At 48.5% G+C, this 16837-nt stretch overlaps 1 protein-coding gene across 1 annotated transcript; it reads left to right on the plus strand.

Moving 5' to 3' along the window:
* Positions 1 to 13698: 13698 nt before the first annotated feature.
* LOC109745911 (putative polyol transporter 2) lies at positions 13699 to 15851 on the plus strand. The gene is made up of 2 exons (XM_020305024.4): positions 13699 to 14057; positions 14141 to 15851. Exons 1-2 carry the CDS (start codon positions 13943 to 13945, stop codon positions 15574 to 15576), a joined length of 1551 nt encoding a protein of 516 aa, XP_020160613.1. The 5' UTR covers positions 13699 to 13942; the 3' UTR covers positions 15577 to 15851.
* Positions 15852 to 16837: the final 986 nt, after the last annotated feature.

Here is a 16837-nt window from a genome sequence, read left to right on the forward strand (position 1 = left end):
GATCTTGACTAGTCCGTCTCACGTGATGATCGGACACGGCCTAGTTAACTCGGATCATGTTTCACTTAGATGACTAGAGGGATGTCTATCTGAGTGGGAGTTCATTGAGTAATTTGATTAGATGAACTTAATTATCATGAACTTAGTCTAAAATCTTTACACTATGTATTGTAGATCAAATGGCCCACGTTATCCTCAATTTCAACGCGTTCCTAGAGAAAACCAAGCTGAAAGATGATGGCAGCAACTATACGGACTGGGTCCGGAACCTGAGGATCATCCTCATAGCAGCCAAGAAAGATTATGTCCTAGAAGCACCGCTAGGTGAAGCACCAATCCCAGAGAACCAAGACGTTATGAACGCTTGGCAGCAGCGTGCTGATGATTACTCCCTCGTTCAGTGCGGCATGCTTTACAGCTTAGAACCGGGTCTCCAAAAGCGTTTTGAGAAACATGGAGCATATGAGATGTTCGAGGAGCTGAAAATGGTTTTCCAAGCTCATGCCCGGGTCGAGAGATATGAAGTCTCCGACAAGTTCTTCAGCTGTAAAATGGAGGAGAATAGTTCTGTTAGTGAGCACATACTCAGAATGTCTGGGTTGCACAACCGCTTGTCTCAGCTGGGAGTTAATCTCCCGGATGATGCGGTCATTGACAGAATCCTTCAGTCGCTTCCACCAAGCTACAAGAGCTTTGTGATGAACTTCAATATGCAGGGGATGGAAAAGACCATTCCCGAGGTATATTCAATGCTGAAATCAGCGGAGGTGGAGATCAGAAAAGAACATCAAGTGTTGATGGTGAATAAAACCACTAAGTTCAAGAAGGGCAAGGGTAAGAAGAACTTCAAGAAGGACGGCAAGGGAGTTGCCGCGCCCGGTAAGCCAGTTGCTGGGAAGAAGTCAAAGAATGGACCCAACCCTGAAACTGAGTGCTTTTATTGCAAGGGAAGTGGTCACTGGAAGCGGAACTGCCCCAAATACTTAGCGGACAAGAAGGCCGGCAACGCCAAAGGTATATGTGATATACATGTAATTGATGTGTACCTTACCAGTACTCGTAGTAGCTCCTGGGTATTTGATACCGGTGCGGTTGCTCATATTTGTAAATCAAAACAGGAACTACGGAATAAACGGAGACTGGCGAAGGACGAGGTGACGATGCGCGTCGGGAATGGTTCCAAGGTCGATGTGATCGCCGTCGGCACGCTACCTCTGCATCTACCTACGGGATTAGTTTTAAACCTCAATAATTGTTATTTAGTGCCAGCTTTGAGCATGAACATTGTATCTGGATCTCGTTTAATTCGAGATGGCTACTCATTTAAATCCGAGAATAATGGTTGTTCTATTTATATGAGAGATATGTTTTATGGTCATGCCCCGCTGGTTAATGGTTTATTCTTGATGAATCTCGAACATGATGTTACACATATTCATAGTGTGAATACCAAAAGATGTAAAGTTGATAACGATAGTCCCACATACTTGTGGCACTGCCGCCTTGGTCACATTGGTGTCAAGCGCATGAAGAAGCTCCATGCAGATGGACTTTTGGAGTCTCTTGATTACGAATCATTTGACACGTGTGAACCATGCCTCATGGGTAAGATGACCAAGACTCCGTTCTCCGGAACAATGGAGCGAGCGACCAAATTATTGGAAATCATACATACCGATGTGTGCGGTCCGATGAGTGTTGAGGCTCGCGGAGGATATCATTATGTTCTCACTCTCACTGATGACTTAAGTAGATATGGGTATGTCTACCTAATGAAACACAAGTCTGACACCTTTGAAAAGTTCAACGAATTTCAGAGTGAGGTTGAGAATCAACGTGACAGGAAAATAAAATTCTTACGATCAGATCGTGGTGGAGAATATTTAAGTCACGAGTTTGGTACACACTTAAGGAAATGTGGAATAGTTTCACAACTCACGCCACCTGGAACACCTCAAAGAAATGGTGTGTCCGAACGTCGTAATTGCACTCTATTGGATATGGTGCGATCTATGATGTCTCTTACCGATTTACCGCTCTCATTTTGGGGCTATGCTTTAGAGACTGCCGCATTCACTTTAAATAGGGCTCCGTCAAAATCCGTTGAGACGACACCGTATGAATTATGGTTTGGGAAGAAACCTAAGCTATCGTTTCTAAAAGTTTGGGGATGCGATGCTTATGTCAAGAAACTTCAACCTGAAAAGCTCGAACCCAAGTCGGAAAAATGCGTCTTCATAGGATACCCTAAGGAAACTATTGGGTATACCTTCTACCTCAGATCCGAAGGCAAGATCTTCGTTGCCAAGAACGGGTCCTTTCTGGAGAAGGAGTTTCTCTCGAAAGAATTGAGTGGGAGGAAAGTGGAACTTGATGAGGTGATAGTCACCCCTTCCGAACCGGAAAGTAGCGCAGCGCGGGAAAATGTTCCCGTGGTGCCTACACCGACTGGGGAGGAAGTTAATGATGATGATCATGAAGCTTCGGATCAAGTTACTACTGAAGTTCGTAGGTCCACAAGGACACGTTCCGCACCAGAGTGGTACGGCAACCCGGTCCTGGAAATCATGTTGTTAGACAACGGTGAACCTTCGAACTATGAAGAAGCGATGGCGGGCCCGGATTCCGACAAATGGCTAGAAGCCATGAAATCCGAGATAGGATCCATGTATGAAAACGAAGTATGGACTTTGACTGACTTGCCCGATGATCGGCGAGCCATAGAAAACAAATGGATCTTTAAGAAGAAGACAGGCGCGGATGGTAATGTGACCATCTATAAGGCTCGACTTGTCGCTAAGGGTTATCGACAAGTTCAAGGGGTTGACTACGATGAGACTTTCTCACCCGTAGCGAAGCTGAAGTCCGTCCGAATCATGTTAGCAATTGCCGCATACTATGATTATGAGATATGGCAGATGGACGTCAAAACGGCATTCCTTAATGGCCTCCTTAAGGAAGAGTTGTATATGATGCAGCTGGAAGGTTTTGTCGATCCTAAGAATGCTAACAAAGTATGCAAGCTCCAGCGCTCAATCTATGGGCTGGTGCAAGCATCTCGGAGTTGGAACATTTGCTTTGATGAGATGATCAAAGCGTTTGGGTTTACACAGACTAATGGAGAAGCCTGTGTTTACAAGAAAGTGAGTGGGAGCTCTGTAGCATTTCTCTTATTATATGTGGATGACATATTATTGATGGGAAATGATATAGAATTCTTGGAAAGTATAAAGGCCTATTTGAATAAGTGTTTTTCAATGAAGGACCTTGGAGAAGCTGCTTATATATTAGGCATCAAGATCTATAGAGATAGATCAAGACGCCTCATTGGTCTTTCACAGAGTACATACCTTGACAAGATATTGAAGAAGTTCAACATGGATCAGTCCAAGAAGGGGTTCTTGCCTGTATTGCAAGGTGTGCAATTGAGCACGGCTCAATGCCCGACCACGGCAGAAGATAGAGAAAAGATGAGTGTCATCCCCTATGCCTCGGCCATAGGGTCTATTATGTATGCCATGCTGTGTACCAGACCTGATGTAAACCTTGCCGTAAGTTTGGTAGGAAGGTACCAAAGTAATCCCGGCATGGAACACTGGACAGCGGTCAAGAATATCCTGAAGTACCTGAAGAGGACTAAGGATATGTTTCTCGTTTATGGAGGTGACGAAGAGCTCGTCGTAAAGGGTTACGTCGACGCTAGCTTCGACACAGATCTGGATGACTCGAAGTCACAAACCGGATACGTGTATATTTTGAATGGAGGAGCAGTAAGCTGGTGCAGTTGCAAGCAAAGCATCGTGGCGGGATCTACATGTGAAGCGGAGTACATGGCGGCCTCGGAGGCAGCACAGGAAGCAGTCTGGATGAAGGAGTTTATTACCGACCTAGGGGTGATTCCCAATGCGTCGGGCCCGATGACTCTCTTCTGTGACAACACTGGAGCTATTGCCCTTGCGAATGAGCCCAGGTTTCACAGGAAGACCAGGCATATCAAGCGTCGCTTCAACTCCATTCGTGAAAGTGTTCAAAATGGAGACATAGATATTTGTAAAGTACATACGGACCTGAATGTAGCAGATCCGTTGACTAAACCTCTCCCTAGAGCAAAACATGATCAACACCAGGACGCAATGGGTGTTCGATTCATCACAATGTAACTAGATTATTGACTCTAGTGCAAGTGGGAGACTGTTGGAAATATGCCCTAGAGGCAATAATAAATGGTTGTTATTATTATATTTCTTTGTTCATGGTAATTGTCTATTATTCATGCTATAATTATGTTATCCGGAAATCGTAATACATGTGTGAATACATAGACCACAACGTGTCCCTAGTAAGCCTCTAGTTGACTAGCTCGTTGATCAACAGATAGTCATGGTTTCCTGACTATGGACATTGGATGTCATTGATAACGGGATCACATCATTAGGAGAATGATGTGATGGACAAGACCCAATCCTAAGCATAGCATAAAAGATCGTGTAGTTTCGTTTGCTAGAGCTTTTCCCATGTCAAGTATCTTTTCTTTAGACCATGAGATCGTGCAACTCCCGGATACCGTAGGAGTGCTTTGGGTGTGCCAAACGTCACAACGTAACTGGGTGACTATAAAGGTGCACTACGGGTATCTCCGAAAGTGTCTGTTGGGTTGGCATGGATCGAGACTGGGATTTGTCACTCCGTGTGACAGAGAGGTATCTCTGGGCCCACTCGATAATGCATCATCATAATGAGCTCAATGTGACTAAGGCGTTAGTCACGGGATCATGCATTGCGGTACGAGTAAAGAGACTTGCCGGTAACGAGATTGAACAAGGTATTGGGATACCGACGATCGAATCTCGGGCAAGTAACATACCGATTGACAAAGGGAATTGTATACTAGATTGATTGAATCCTCGACATCGTGGTTCATCCGACGAGATCATCGTGGAACATGTGGGAGCCAACATGGGTATCCAGATCCCGCTGTTGGTTATTGACCGGAAAGGCGTCTCGGTCATGTCTGCATGTCTCCCGAACCCGCAGGGTCTACACACTTAAGGTTCGGTGACGCTAGGGTTGTAGAGATATGAGTATGCGGAAACCCGAAAGTTGTTCGGAGTCCCGTATGAGATCCCGGACGTCACGAGGAGTTCCGGAATGGTCCGGAGGTGAAGAATTATATATAGGAAGTCCAGTTTCGGCCACCGGGAAAGTTTGGGGGTTATCGGTATTGTACCGGGACCACCGGAAGGGTCCCGGGGGTCCATCGGGTGGGGCCACCTATCCCGGAGGGCCCCATGGGCTGAAGTGGGAAGGGAACCAGCCCTTAGTGGGCTGGGGCGCCCCCCATGGGTCTCCCCCCTGCACCTAGGGTTGGAAACCCTAGGGTGGGGGGCGCCCCACTTGGCTTGGGGGGGGAGCAACCCCCCTTCCCCCTTGGCCGCCGCCCCCCCTTGGAGATCCCATCTCCCAGGACCGGCGCCCCCCCCCCTAGGGGGCCTATATAAAGGGGGGAGGGAGGGCAGCAACACAACAGCCTTGGGCGCCTCCCTCCTCCCCTGCTACACCTCTCCCTCTCGCAGAAGCTCGGCGAAGCCCTGCCGAGACCCGCTACATCCACCACCACGCCGTCGTGCTGCTGGATCTCCATCAACCTCTCCTTCCCCTTGCTGGATCAAGAAGGAGGAGACGTCGCTGCACCGTACGTGTGTTGAACGCGGAGGTGCCGTCCGTTCGGCACTCGGTCATCGGTGATTTGAATCACGGCGAGTACGACTCCGTCATCCACGTTCATTGGAACGCTTCCGCTCGCGATCTACGAGGGTATGTAGATGCACCCCTTTCCCCTCGTTGCTAGTATACTCCATAGATGCATCTTGGTGAGCGTAGGAAAATTTTAAAATTATGCTACGATTCCCAACAGACCGTGCAACATGTCAGCCCCCTTTCTAATTTTAACCCACATTGTGGGCCCATAACCCACAGTTCCACAGGATCGAAACCTGACTCTCCTGTACACCACCTGTTCCCAAGGTTGTTCCTCGCGCGTGGCCTCGTATGTAATTCACGGGCCACCTTCCTAATGATCTATTTTTGTAACAGACGCAATACTTAATCTCGTTGCTCTAGACCCCTTTCGCACTTGGTTTCAGACATCGAACCATTACCTATCCATTTGAAACTTCTCATGGTACCTTCTTACTTTGCTCTCGATATCTTCTTAAGTTTCAATTCGAGAGATACTTATGCTTCTTCCCCCGAGTTAACCGTCTGATGCTCAATCCTGTTAGAATCCGTCCTTATAGAGTTTTCCCCTCTTAACCTTTCGTAAGTACGGTGAAGATCCTGAAGGAAGGACGGCAACTTCATCATAATGACCTGGAGAAGAGGAATGAAGGCATCAATATAATGGATCGACCACTTTGAGAAGAGCAACCCAGACCGAGAAGATTCGTTAGAATTTCGTAACCAGACCTTTCCCCCTTACTCCCCCTCTCAAATCTCGGGACGAGATTTCTTGTAGTGGAGGAGAATTGTGACGCCCGGATATTTAAGCTACAGTAATTCTCTGCTAATGATGCCACATCACTTCGATTACTGTTGCTAATCTCGCGTTAGTTCGAAACCGATTCTAATTCAAATCCAAAATCAAGCAAACAATAAAAGTTTTCAAATATTAAAATTAAAATGTTCAGAGTGAACCAAATATTGCATAGATAATTATGGTGGAGAAACCACACCTTTATAAAATGTTTAAATAATATGAGATGAATAAAACAGCAGCAAAAACAATTATTTAAATACCTTTTGTAATTAATAAAATGTCAAACTAATTTATTGAGGACTGGACTTGTTGAGTATGGACTAAGTTGAAATGCTAATTTATATACAAAGTATATATTTTACTAAAACTAAAATAATAGGATACAAAACTATAACAGAAAAAGTAAAATAAATAAAAATTAAAACAAAACAAAAGAAAGGCCCCCGCTGCTGGACCGCGGCCCAGCTGGCCATCGGGCCAACCAGGCCGGCCCCCACTCCCCTATAACCCTCCCCCGAAACCCTAACCGCTACCCCTCTCCTCCCACTCTCCCCTCGTTTCCCCTTTTTTCTCGATCTGGATCGGGGGCGCGATCCGCCCCGACCCCATCGCCTCGTCGCCGCGCCGACGCCGTCCGGAGCCCGCGCCGCCGCCTGGATCTCGCCGGAGCCTCTCCACCGGACCTCGTCGTCTCCTCCCCGAGCCCCACTGCCCTGTCCCTACGCCCAGCGGTGAGGCCCCGGCCTCTTCCCCTCTGCCCTCCGCGCCTCGCGCGAGGCCACCTCCTGCTTTCCCTCGACGCGCTCACCGCAGCCCCCGCACCGGCCCTCGCCTCTGCCGCCCCTGTGCGTCGCCCGCCGCCCGCGTCGACTGCGCGCGCGCGATGGCGCTCCCGCCTTTGCTCGCCCCTCCTCGTGAACGCGCCCGCCACCCCCGTGCTCGGCTACGCCGCCCGCTGACGGCCACGCCCTGCCGTCCTCGCCACACGCGCTGCGAGGCCGAGCCCTGGCGCTTCTCCACTCAACGCCGGCGCCTGTGCAGCCCACCTCCGACAACCCCACGGCCATCCTCCGGAGCGCCTCGTCGCGTTGCGTCTGCCGAGCCCACTCACGGATCCAGCCGTCGCCGGAGATGGCCGGCCGGCGAGCACCTCCGCTCTCTGTTTGCATCGCCGGTGTACCACCGCGTGTGGCTCACTGACAGGTGGGCCCGCCTGGTTTAACCAACCCCCTAACCACGTAATTAGATAGAACCTAATAAAACTGTTTAGTTGAATAACTGGAAATGATATATGGACCCTTTTCTTTAAAAAAAATCTGTTTAAAATTATCTAAGTCAATGACATGTGGCCCCCCACCTAATCTTTTAAATTAATTAAACAATTAATTTACACTGTCTCTATGACAGCTGGGTCCCACCAGCCAGTTTGACCAGTCAACAGTCAATATGTTGACCGCTAACTGGACTGCTGACTCAGCCCCTGGACCCCACTGTCAGCCTCTTCTGACTGGGCAGTTGACTCAGTCAACTAGCCCCACCTGTCAGCCTCACTAGCACCTCTTTGGGTACACTTCTGTGTACCCATAGCATTTATTTTTTAAATGAACTTTGAATTAAATTAAATCCAGGAAATCTAGAAAATGATTAAATCTTTATAAATTAATATAAAATAATCCGTAGCTCGGATGAAAATACTTTGTACAGGAAAGTTGCTCAGAACGACGAGACGGATCCGGATACGCAGCCCATTCGTCCGCCACACATCCCTAGCATAGCAAACACGCAACTTTCCCCCTCCGGTTCATTTGTTCGAAAACGCGAAACGCCGGGGATACTTTCCCGGATGTTTCCCCCCTTCGTCGGTATCACCTACTACCGCGTTAGGGCACACCTAACACCGCGTATTGCCATGTTACGCTTTATGATGCTTTGATTGCTTTGTTATTTATTGTGTTCCCCCTCCGTTACTTCTTTCCGGTAGACCCCGAGACTGCCGGCGACCCCAGTTCGACTACGGAGTTGACGACCCTTCCTTGCCAGAGCAACTAGGCAAGCCCCCACCTTGATCACCAGATATCGCCTATTCTTCTCTATACTGCTTGCATTAGAGTAGTGTAGCATGTTACTGCTTTCGGTTAACCCTATTCTGATGCATAGCCTGTCATTGTTGCTACAGTTGTTACCTTTACCTGCAATCCTACATGCTTAATATAGGATGCTAGTGTTCCATCAGTGGCCCTACACTCTTGTCCGTCTGCCATGCTATAATACTAGGCCGTGATCACTTCGGGAGGTGATCACGGGTATATACTATATACTTTATATACATGACACATGTGGTGACTAAAGTCGGGTCGGCTCGTTGAGTACCGGCAAGTGATTATGATGAGGGGGCTGAAAGGACAGGTGGCTCCATCCCGGTAGAGGTGGGCCTGGGTTCCTGACGGCCCCCGACTGTTACTTTATGGCGGAGCGACATGGCAGGTTGAGACCACCTAGGAGAGAGGTGGGCCTGGCCCTGATCGGCGTTCGCGGATACTTAACATGCTTAACGAGATCTTGGTATTTGATCTGAGTCTGGCTATTTGGTCTATACGCACTAACCAACTACGCGGGAACAGTTATGGGCACTCGACGTCGTGGTATCAGCCGAAGCTCTTCTTGACGTCAGCGACGGAGCGGCGCGCACCGGATTGGACTGGAACGCCTGCTAGGCTAGGTCTGTTTCCGGCCGCGTACGCAACGTGCACGTGTGCAATGGGCGATGGGCCCAGACCCCTGCACGCATAGGATTTAGACCGGCGTGCTGACCTCTCTGTTGAGCCTAGGTGGGGCTGCGACGTGTTGATCTTCCGCGGCCGGGCATGACCCAGAAAAGTGTGTCCGGCCAAATGGGATCGAGCGTGTTGGGTTATGTGGTGCACCCCTGCAGGGAAGTTTATCTATTCGAATAGCCGTGTCCCTCGGTAAAAGGACCACCCGGAGTTGTACCTTGACCTTATGACAACTAGAACTGGATACTTAATAGAACACACCCTTCCAAGTGCCAGATATAACCCGGTGATCGCTCTCTAACAGGGCGACGAGGAGGGGATCGTCGGGTAGGATTATGCTATACGATGCTACTTGGAGGACTTTAATCTACTCTCTTCTACATGCTGCAAGATGGAGGCTGCCAGAAGCGTAGTCTTTGACAGGACTAGCTATCCCCCTCTTAATCTGGCATTCTACAGTTCAGTCCACTGATATGGCCCTTTACACAGATACCCATGCATATGTAGCGTAGCTCCTTGCTTGCGAGTACTTTGGATGAGTACTCACGGTTGCTTTTCTCCCTCTTTTCCCCTTTCCTTCCTACCTGGTTGTCGCAACCAGATGCTGGAGTCCAGGAGCTAGAGATCCCGAGGATGATTCTACATGGAGTTCGGCTTCGAGGAGTAGTTAGGAGGTCCCAGGCAGGAGGCCTTTCCTTTTCGATCGTTGCTACTTTTGTGCTAGCCTTCTTAAGGCAAACTTGTTTAACTTATGTCTGTACTCAGATATTGTTGCTTCTGCTGACTCGTCTATGATCGAGCACTTGTATTCAAGCCCTCGAGGCCCCTGGCTTGTATTATGATGCTTGTATGACTTATTTATGTTTTAGAGTTGTGTTGTGATATCTTCCCGTGAGTCCCTGATCTTGATCGTACACGTTTGCGTGCATGATTAGTATACGATTGAATCGGGGGCGTCACAAAGATAACACCAAATTATCCTTCCGGTCGATCTATCTAAGAGTTTGTACTAAAATAACACCATATGATATGCATCAACCAACTCTAATGTCACCTAGATACTCCAGTGTCACCACAAGTATCCATGAGTTAATTATACGATACGCATCAAACAATTTCAGATTCATAATTCTCAATCTAACACAAAGAACTTCAACGAGTACCCCAAGATTTCTACCGGAGAAACAAGGGCGGGAACGTGCATCAACCCCTATGCATAGATTACCCTAATGTCACCTCGGAAATCCGCGAGTTGAGTGCCAAAACACATATCAAGTGAATCAATATGATACCCCATTGTCACCACGGGTATTCATAGCAATACATACATCGAGTGCTCTCAAATCCATAAAAGTATTCACTCCGATAACAACGAAATCTCAAAGGGAAAACTCAATTCATCACAAAAAGATAGAGAGGGAGAAACACCATATGATCTAACTATATTAACAAAGCTCGCGATACATCAAGATCGTGCCAAATCAAGAACACGAGAGAGAGAGAGAGAGAGATATCAAACACATAGCTGCCGGAACATGGTCTAGATTGGTTTTTCGTGGCTACAGAGGCTTGCGGCGGCGGAAATTTTGATCTAGGGTTATTTCTAGGGATTTCTGTATTTATAGTATTTTTGGGCATTGGAATCACGCGAAGATGGGCCACGAGGGGCCCACAAGACACCAAGGCGCACTAGAGGGGGCTGGCGCGCCCTGGTGGGTTGTGGCCACCTCGTGGCTCTTCCGGCCCTCCCACGAAGCTTCTAGTGCCTCTTTTGTTGCAAAAAAATCGTCAAAATGTTTTGTTGCATTTGGAGAACTTTTATTTCTGCACAAAAAATAACACCATGGTAGTTCTGCTGAAAACAGCGTCAGTCCAGGTTAGTTCCATTCAAATCATACCAAAACCATATAAAATTGTTGTAAACATGGCATGAATACTTCATAAATTATAGATATGTTGGAGACGTATCAGGGTTTCAGGCATGGGAACCACGCCGTGAGGGTTTTGGTCGTTGATCGACGCTTTCAATGATTCTCTTTGATCACATGACGGAACTCTCAATGTAAGCACTTTATGTACTAAAACCTAATGGAGGTGATCGTACTTATCTCTTTACAGATTAACCCCATAGTTTATATAGGCACCGAGGGTATCTAGGGTCACACATGGTCGGTTATCATCTAGGAAGATACAGGTCAGCGGCCGGAGTAGTCCTTGAAGTGCACGCCAAGTCTTCGGCTGAGTCCACCTTGATTATGCCACCAAGGCTTCTGGAGTCCTTCCTTATAGGATTGGTGCGCCATAGGCCCGGCCCATGGACTATGGGCCAACTAGGTTGATACCCCCTAGCCCAGGACACCGTCAACCAGCTTATAAGACCAAAGACCGAAGATGAAGGATAGCGTGGGGCGGCCGGGTATGTTCTTGGCTTGAAGAACGGTTAGGGGAGTACTGAGGGTGTTCTGGATAAGGGGGTGCGAACCATGTTGGCTCCCGAACATATGGGCCAGGCCGAGAACCCCCAAAGTAACCAACCAATGGGCCACATTTGCCGGGCCCTCTGGAGAATCAAGATGGAATCTTCGAAGACTTGGTGCATACTCCAAGACTCCAAGACGATCTTCGACATGTTTATTCTTAGATGCAACTGACCTATGTACCCTAGGTACCCTAATGGCTATATAAGCTGAGGGGTGTAGACTCTAAAGGCTAACTCATCCATACACGATCTCGTGGTAGATCAACCTGTACTCTATACCCCCTCAATCAATAGAATAAAAGCAGGACGTAGGGTGTTATCTTTTCAAGAGAGGCCGAACTTGGGTAAAATCATGTGTCTCTGTTACCATCGTGCCAAGGCTACTAGCTCGGGACCCCCCCCCCTACCCGAGATCTGCCGGATTCGACTCCGTCATACTGCCCCTGCTCAGGCGAGCAGCTGGAAACCACCTAGTGTGGGTCGAAATAAACTTAATGCGGGTGGTGCATTTTTGGTTGGAATTGGTGGGTCTAGGATGGTCGTGAGAAATCATGACCGAGCCATCATTGTTTGTTGTTGCATGCACACGCATGTTCTGATGCAGTAGAGGCCGAATTGCTAGCGAGCCGGGAGGGTTTTGCTTTGGCTTTGCAATGGAGTAACCTCCTGGTCGATGTTGGGTCTGATTGCTTCGGGGAAGTACTCCCTTCGTCCGGAAATACTTATCATTGAAATGGATGTATCTAGATGTATTTTAGTTCTAGATACATCTATTTTCATCCATTTTGATGACAAGTAATTCCGGACGGAGGGAGTATTAATTATTGTCAGCACGGATATTAATCAAGGAATGCTTTCCTTGTTAGAGAGATTCTGAAAAGTATGAAAAAATGCGGTTCTTCTATTGCTCACATTAGACGTAGTCAAAATAGTGGTAGTCGAGAGGACAATGGTTTGCCTTGGTTCTGGCGAGCTTTGGTAGATTGCACAGCCGCACTGCGGTTTGCCTTGGTTCTTTTCGAGAGGATGTCTTGAGTATCACCGCGAGTAATTGTAATGCTTGATTACGAGTAACCCCCTCCATTTCTTGTTAGTTTGCATATAAAATTTAATTAAAGTTAAACTTTATAAAGTTTAACTAACTTTGTAGAAAAAATGTCGACATCTACAATATCAAAGCTATATGGTATAAAAACTACTTTCATGATGCATCTAGTAATATTAGTTTCATATTGTTAATGTTGATTTTTTTTAAAACTTAGTCAAAGTTGACAATGTTTGACTTTGACCAAATTTTATATGCAGATTAAAAAAAACAGAAGGCGTACAAGAATACTGGAAAAACAGAGTTGTGATTTTCAAAATCGCTTAGAGTTCTGATTTTGGACTACCTCTGCCTCAAAAAATTAGTGTATTTGTGTAATTTCCTAGACAAGTTTTACGATATACTCCTCCGTTCTTGTCTTTTTAGATATTTCAAATAGACTACACATACAGATATATATATAGACATATTTTAAAATGTAAATTCACTTATTTTGCTTTGTATGTAGTCATTTGTTAAAATCTCTAGAAAAGCAAATATTTAGGAACGGAGGAAGTAGAACTGTAGCCCTCTTTGGCAAAGACCACCGGCAGGAGTACTCAAAGTTAACGTGGATGTTTCACCGGGGAGGTGGGTGGGCTCAGCATATTATGCCATCAGAGATAGTAATAGAATATTTGTTGCAGCGGGTGTAGGTTGGTAGGAGTACCATCATTTGCCTAATGCACTAACTGACAAAGCACGCTGCCAGCGGTGGCCATGTGCTGAAACAATAAAAAAATGTTCCTATTTGAAAAATAACAATAATCATGGTTGGTTGATCAAATGGTCAATAGGATGGATGCGCATCCCAAAAGACGCGTTAATCCTCGATTAAATGTAGTATAAAAAGGTCCTGGCGATGTCAGGGAAATCAAACAAGGTCAGGATTTATGAACTTGCTTGCACGTAGAAGCATGGTAAACGTGCTCAGCCATCCATCATTTCAAGCACTTGTTCGATCAGACTCCACCATCCCTCATGTTTAATTAGGTTCCAAACTTCGCCAATCATTACACCATGGTCAGCGCCTTCCCTGTGTAAGGACAGAGCAGAGAAGAGTAGCCCCGATGGCTTCTGATAGGCTCCCAGAGGCAGCAGCACCCAAGATGAAGAAGAGCAACATCAAGTATGCCTCCACCTGCGCCGTCGTCGCCTCCATGGCCTCCATCGTCCTCGGCTACGGTACACATTGCTGCCATTATCACCTCGTCCTCTGATTCTGTCTCGTGTTTGGCTATATGAAGTGTTTATTTCGCGGCCGCCAGACACCGGCGTGATGAGCGGGGCGTCGCTGTATATCCAGAAAGACCTCGAGATCACGGACGTGCAGGTGGAGATCCTGATGGGCATCCTGAGCATCTACTCCATCATCGGCACATTAGCCGCCGGCAGGACGTCCGACTGGATCGGCCGCCGCTTCACGGCTATCTTTGCCGCCTTCTTCTTCTTTGCTGGTGCCATGCTCATGGGCTTCGCAAGCGGCTACACCATGCTCATGCTTGGTCGCTTCGTGGCCGGCATCGGCGTGGGCTACGCCATCGTGATCGCGCCCGTGTACACAGCTGAGATCGCCCCGGCGTCGGCGCGCGGCTTCCTCGTGTCCTTCACGGAGGTCTTCATCAACATCGGTATCCTCCTCGGCTACGTCTCTAACTACGCCTTCGCTGGCCTGCCGCTCCACCTCGGCTGGCGCTTCATGCTCGGCATCGGCGCGGTACCGTCCGTCGTGCTCGCCCTCTTGGTGTCCGGCATGCCGGAGTCTCCCCGGTGGCTCGTCATGAAAGGCCGCCTCGCGGACGCGAGGGTCGTGCTGGAGAAGATCACCGACACGCCGGAGGAGGCTGAGGAGCGCCTCGCTGACATCAAGACCGCCGCCGGCATCCCAAACGACCTCGACGGCGACGTGGTCGTCGTGCCCAGGAAGAGAGGCGGCGAGGAGAAGCAGGTGTGGAGAGAGCTCATCCTGTCGCCGACTCCTTCCATGCGGCGAATACTGGTCGCGGCGCTCGGCGTCTTCTTGTTCCAGCAGTTGACGGGCTCCGACTCCGTCGTGCTCTACAGCCCGCGCGTGTTCGAGAGCGCCGGTATCACCGGCGACCACCAACTCCTGGCCGCCACCTGCGCCATGGGCGTCGTCAAGACGCTTGTCATCTTGGTCGCCATGTTCCTCCTCGACCGCGTCGGCCGGAGGCCGCTGCTGCTATGCAGCACTGGCGGCATAATCGTCTCGCTCGTCGGCCTCGCGACGGGCCTCACCGTGGTGGACCAGAACCCGGACGCGAGGATCCCGTGGGCGGTCGGGCTGTGCGTGGCGTCCGTCCTGGCCTACGTGTCATTCTTCTCCATCGGGCTCGGGCCCGTGCTGGGCGTGTACACCACGGAGATCTTCCCGCTGCGGGTGCGCGCACTGGGCTTCGCGGTCGGGGAGGCCGGCAACCGCTTGGTCAGCGGCGCCATGTCCATGACCTTCCTCTCGCTGTCCAGCGCCATCACGCTAGGCGGCACCTTCTTCCTCTACGCCGGCATCGCCGTGCTCGCGTGGGTGTTCTTCTTCACCTGCCTCCCGGAGACGCGCGGCCGAACGCTGGAGGAGATGGGCAGTCTGTTCGGCATGACCGACACGGGCGCGGAGGCAGAAGATGCTGCCCCCGCGACACAGGACGCGAGCTGCACGGCGAGACTCTTGGGCGCCTCGCCTTGACCCAGAGTTTATTAATCACATGACAGGATTGCTAAATCTCACGACGCTATATTTATAAGATCTTGCTTAGAGATCCGTGAAAATTTTCTTTTAAATTTGTTCTTCTTCTTTATATGCTATGACACGTGAGTGGGAGTTGTTTAAGTCTTAAGCGACTGAGACCTAGCCATACCCATGCAGAAATGCTAAATCTCAGTCAAGTGAGACTTAGTCGTTAAGTCTCAACCGATGCTGACCGAATGTTAATTAGGAAGAAAATGCACCAACTTGATGAACTCCTCTACCGCGAGGAGATGCTTTGGCTGCAAAGGTCTCGGATTACTTGGCTCAAGGAGGGGGAGTGTAATACGGCGTATCTGCACCGTCAGGCTGTGTGGCGAGCATGCAGGAATTATATACAGCGGCTGCGAAGGTTGGATGGTTCGTGGAGTACCACGCCATCGGACATGGAGCTGATGGCTACGCTGTACTTCAAAGAAGTGTACACAAAGGACCCTACTCTGAGAGTCCGCAAGTGTGCTGGAAGGAATCATGCCAAAGGTAACACAAGGTATGAATGATAGTTTGTGTGCTCAGTTCACACAAGAGGGAATTTCGAATGCCCTGTTCCAAATCGGTCCTTTGAAAGCACCCCGGACCGATGGATTCCCTGCTAGGTTCTACCAACGTAATTGGGTTGTGATGAAAACTGAAATAGTTGTTGTTGTTTTGGAATTTTTTAAAACTGGGATAATGCCGGATGGAGTGAATCACATTGCTATAGTCCTAATTCCGAAAGTTCCACGTCCCAAGGAGCTAAAGGATTTAGGCCGATAAGCTTGTGCAATGTTGTTTATAAAATTGTGTCAAAATGCTTGGTGAATCGCCTTCGACCACTGTTATCTCAGATCTTATCTCTGAAAATCAAAGCGCTTATTCCTGGTCGTCTTATTTCTGACAATTCTATAATAGTGTTTGAGTGCATTCACCATATTCAGTCAATGAAGCACAATGAGCCGGCTGCGTGTGCATATAAACTTGATCTCTCGAAGGCATATGATCGTGTGGATTGGGATTTTTTGGAGCAAGCGCTATCCAAATGGGGTTTTTCGGCCCTATGGATTTCTTGGATCATGGCTTGCGTGAAGTCTGTGAAATACTCTGTCAAATTTAATGGGAAATTGCTACATGGTTTTACCCCATCCAGGGGTCTTCGTCAAGGTGATCCACTGTCCCCGTTCCTCTCCCTTTTTGTTGCTGACGCTGTGTCTGCTCTCATCTC

Source organism: Aegilops tauschii, chromosome 2 (assembly GCF_002575655.3).
Source record: "Aegilops tauschii subsp. strangulata cultivar AL8/78 chromosome 2, Aet v6.0, whole genome shotgun sequence".
NCBI classification, from domain to species: Eukaryota; Viridiplantae; Streptophyta; class Magnoliopsida; order Poales; family Poaceae; genus Aegilops; species Aegilops tauschii.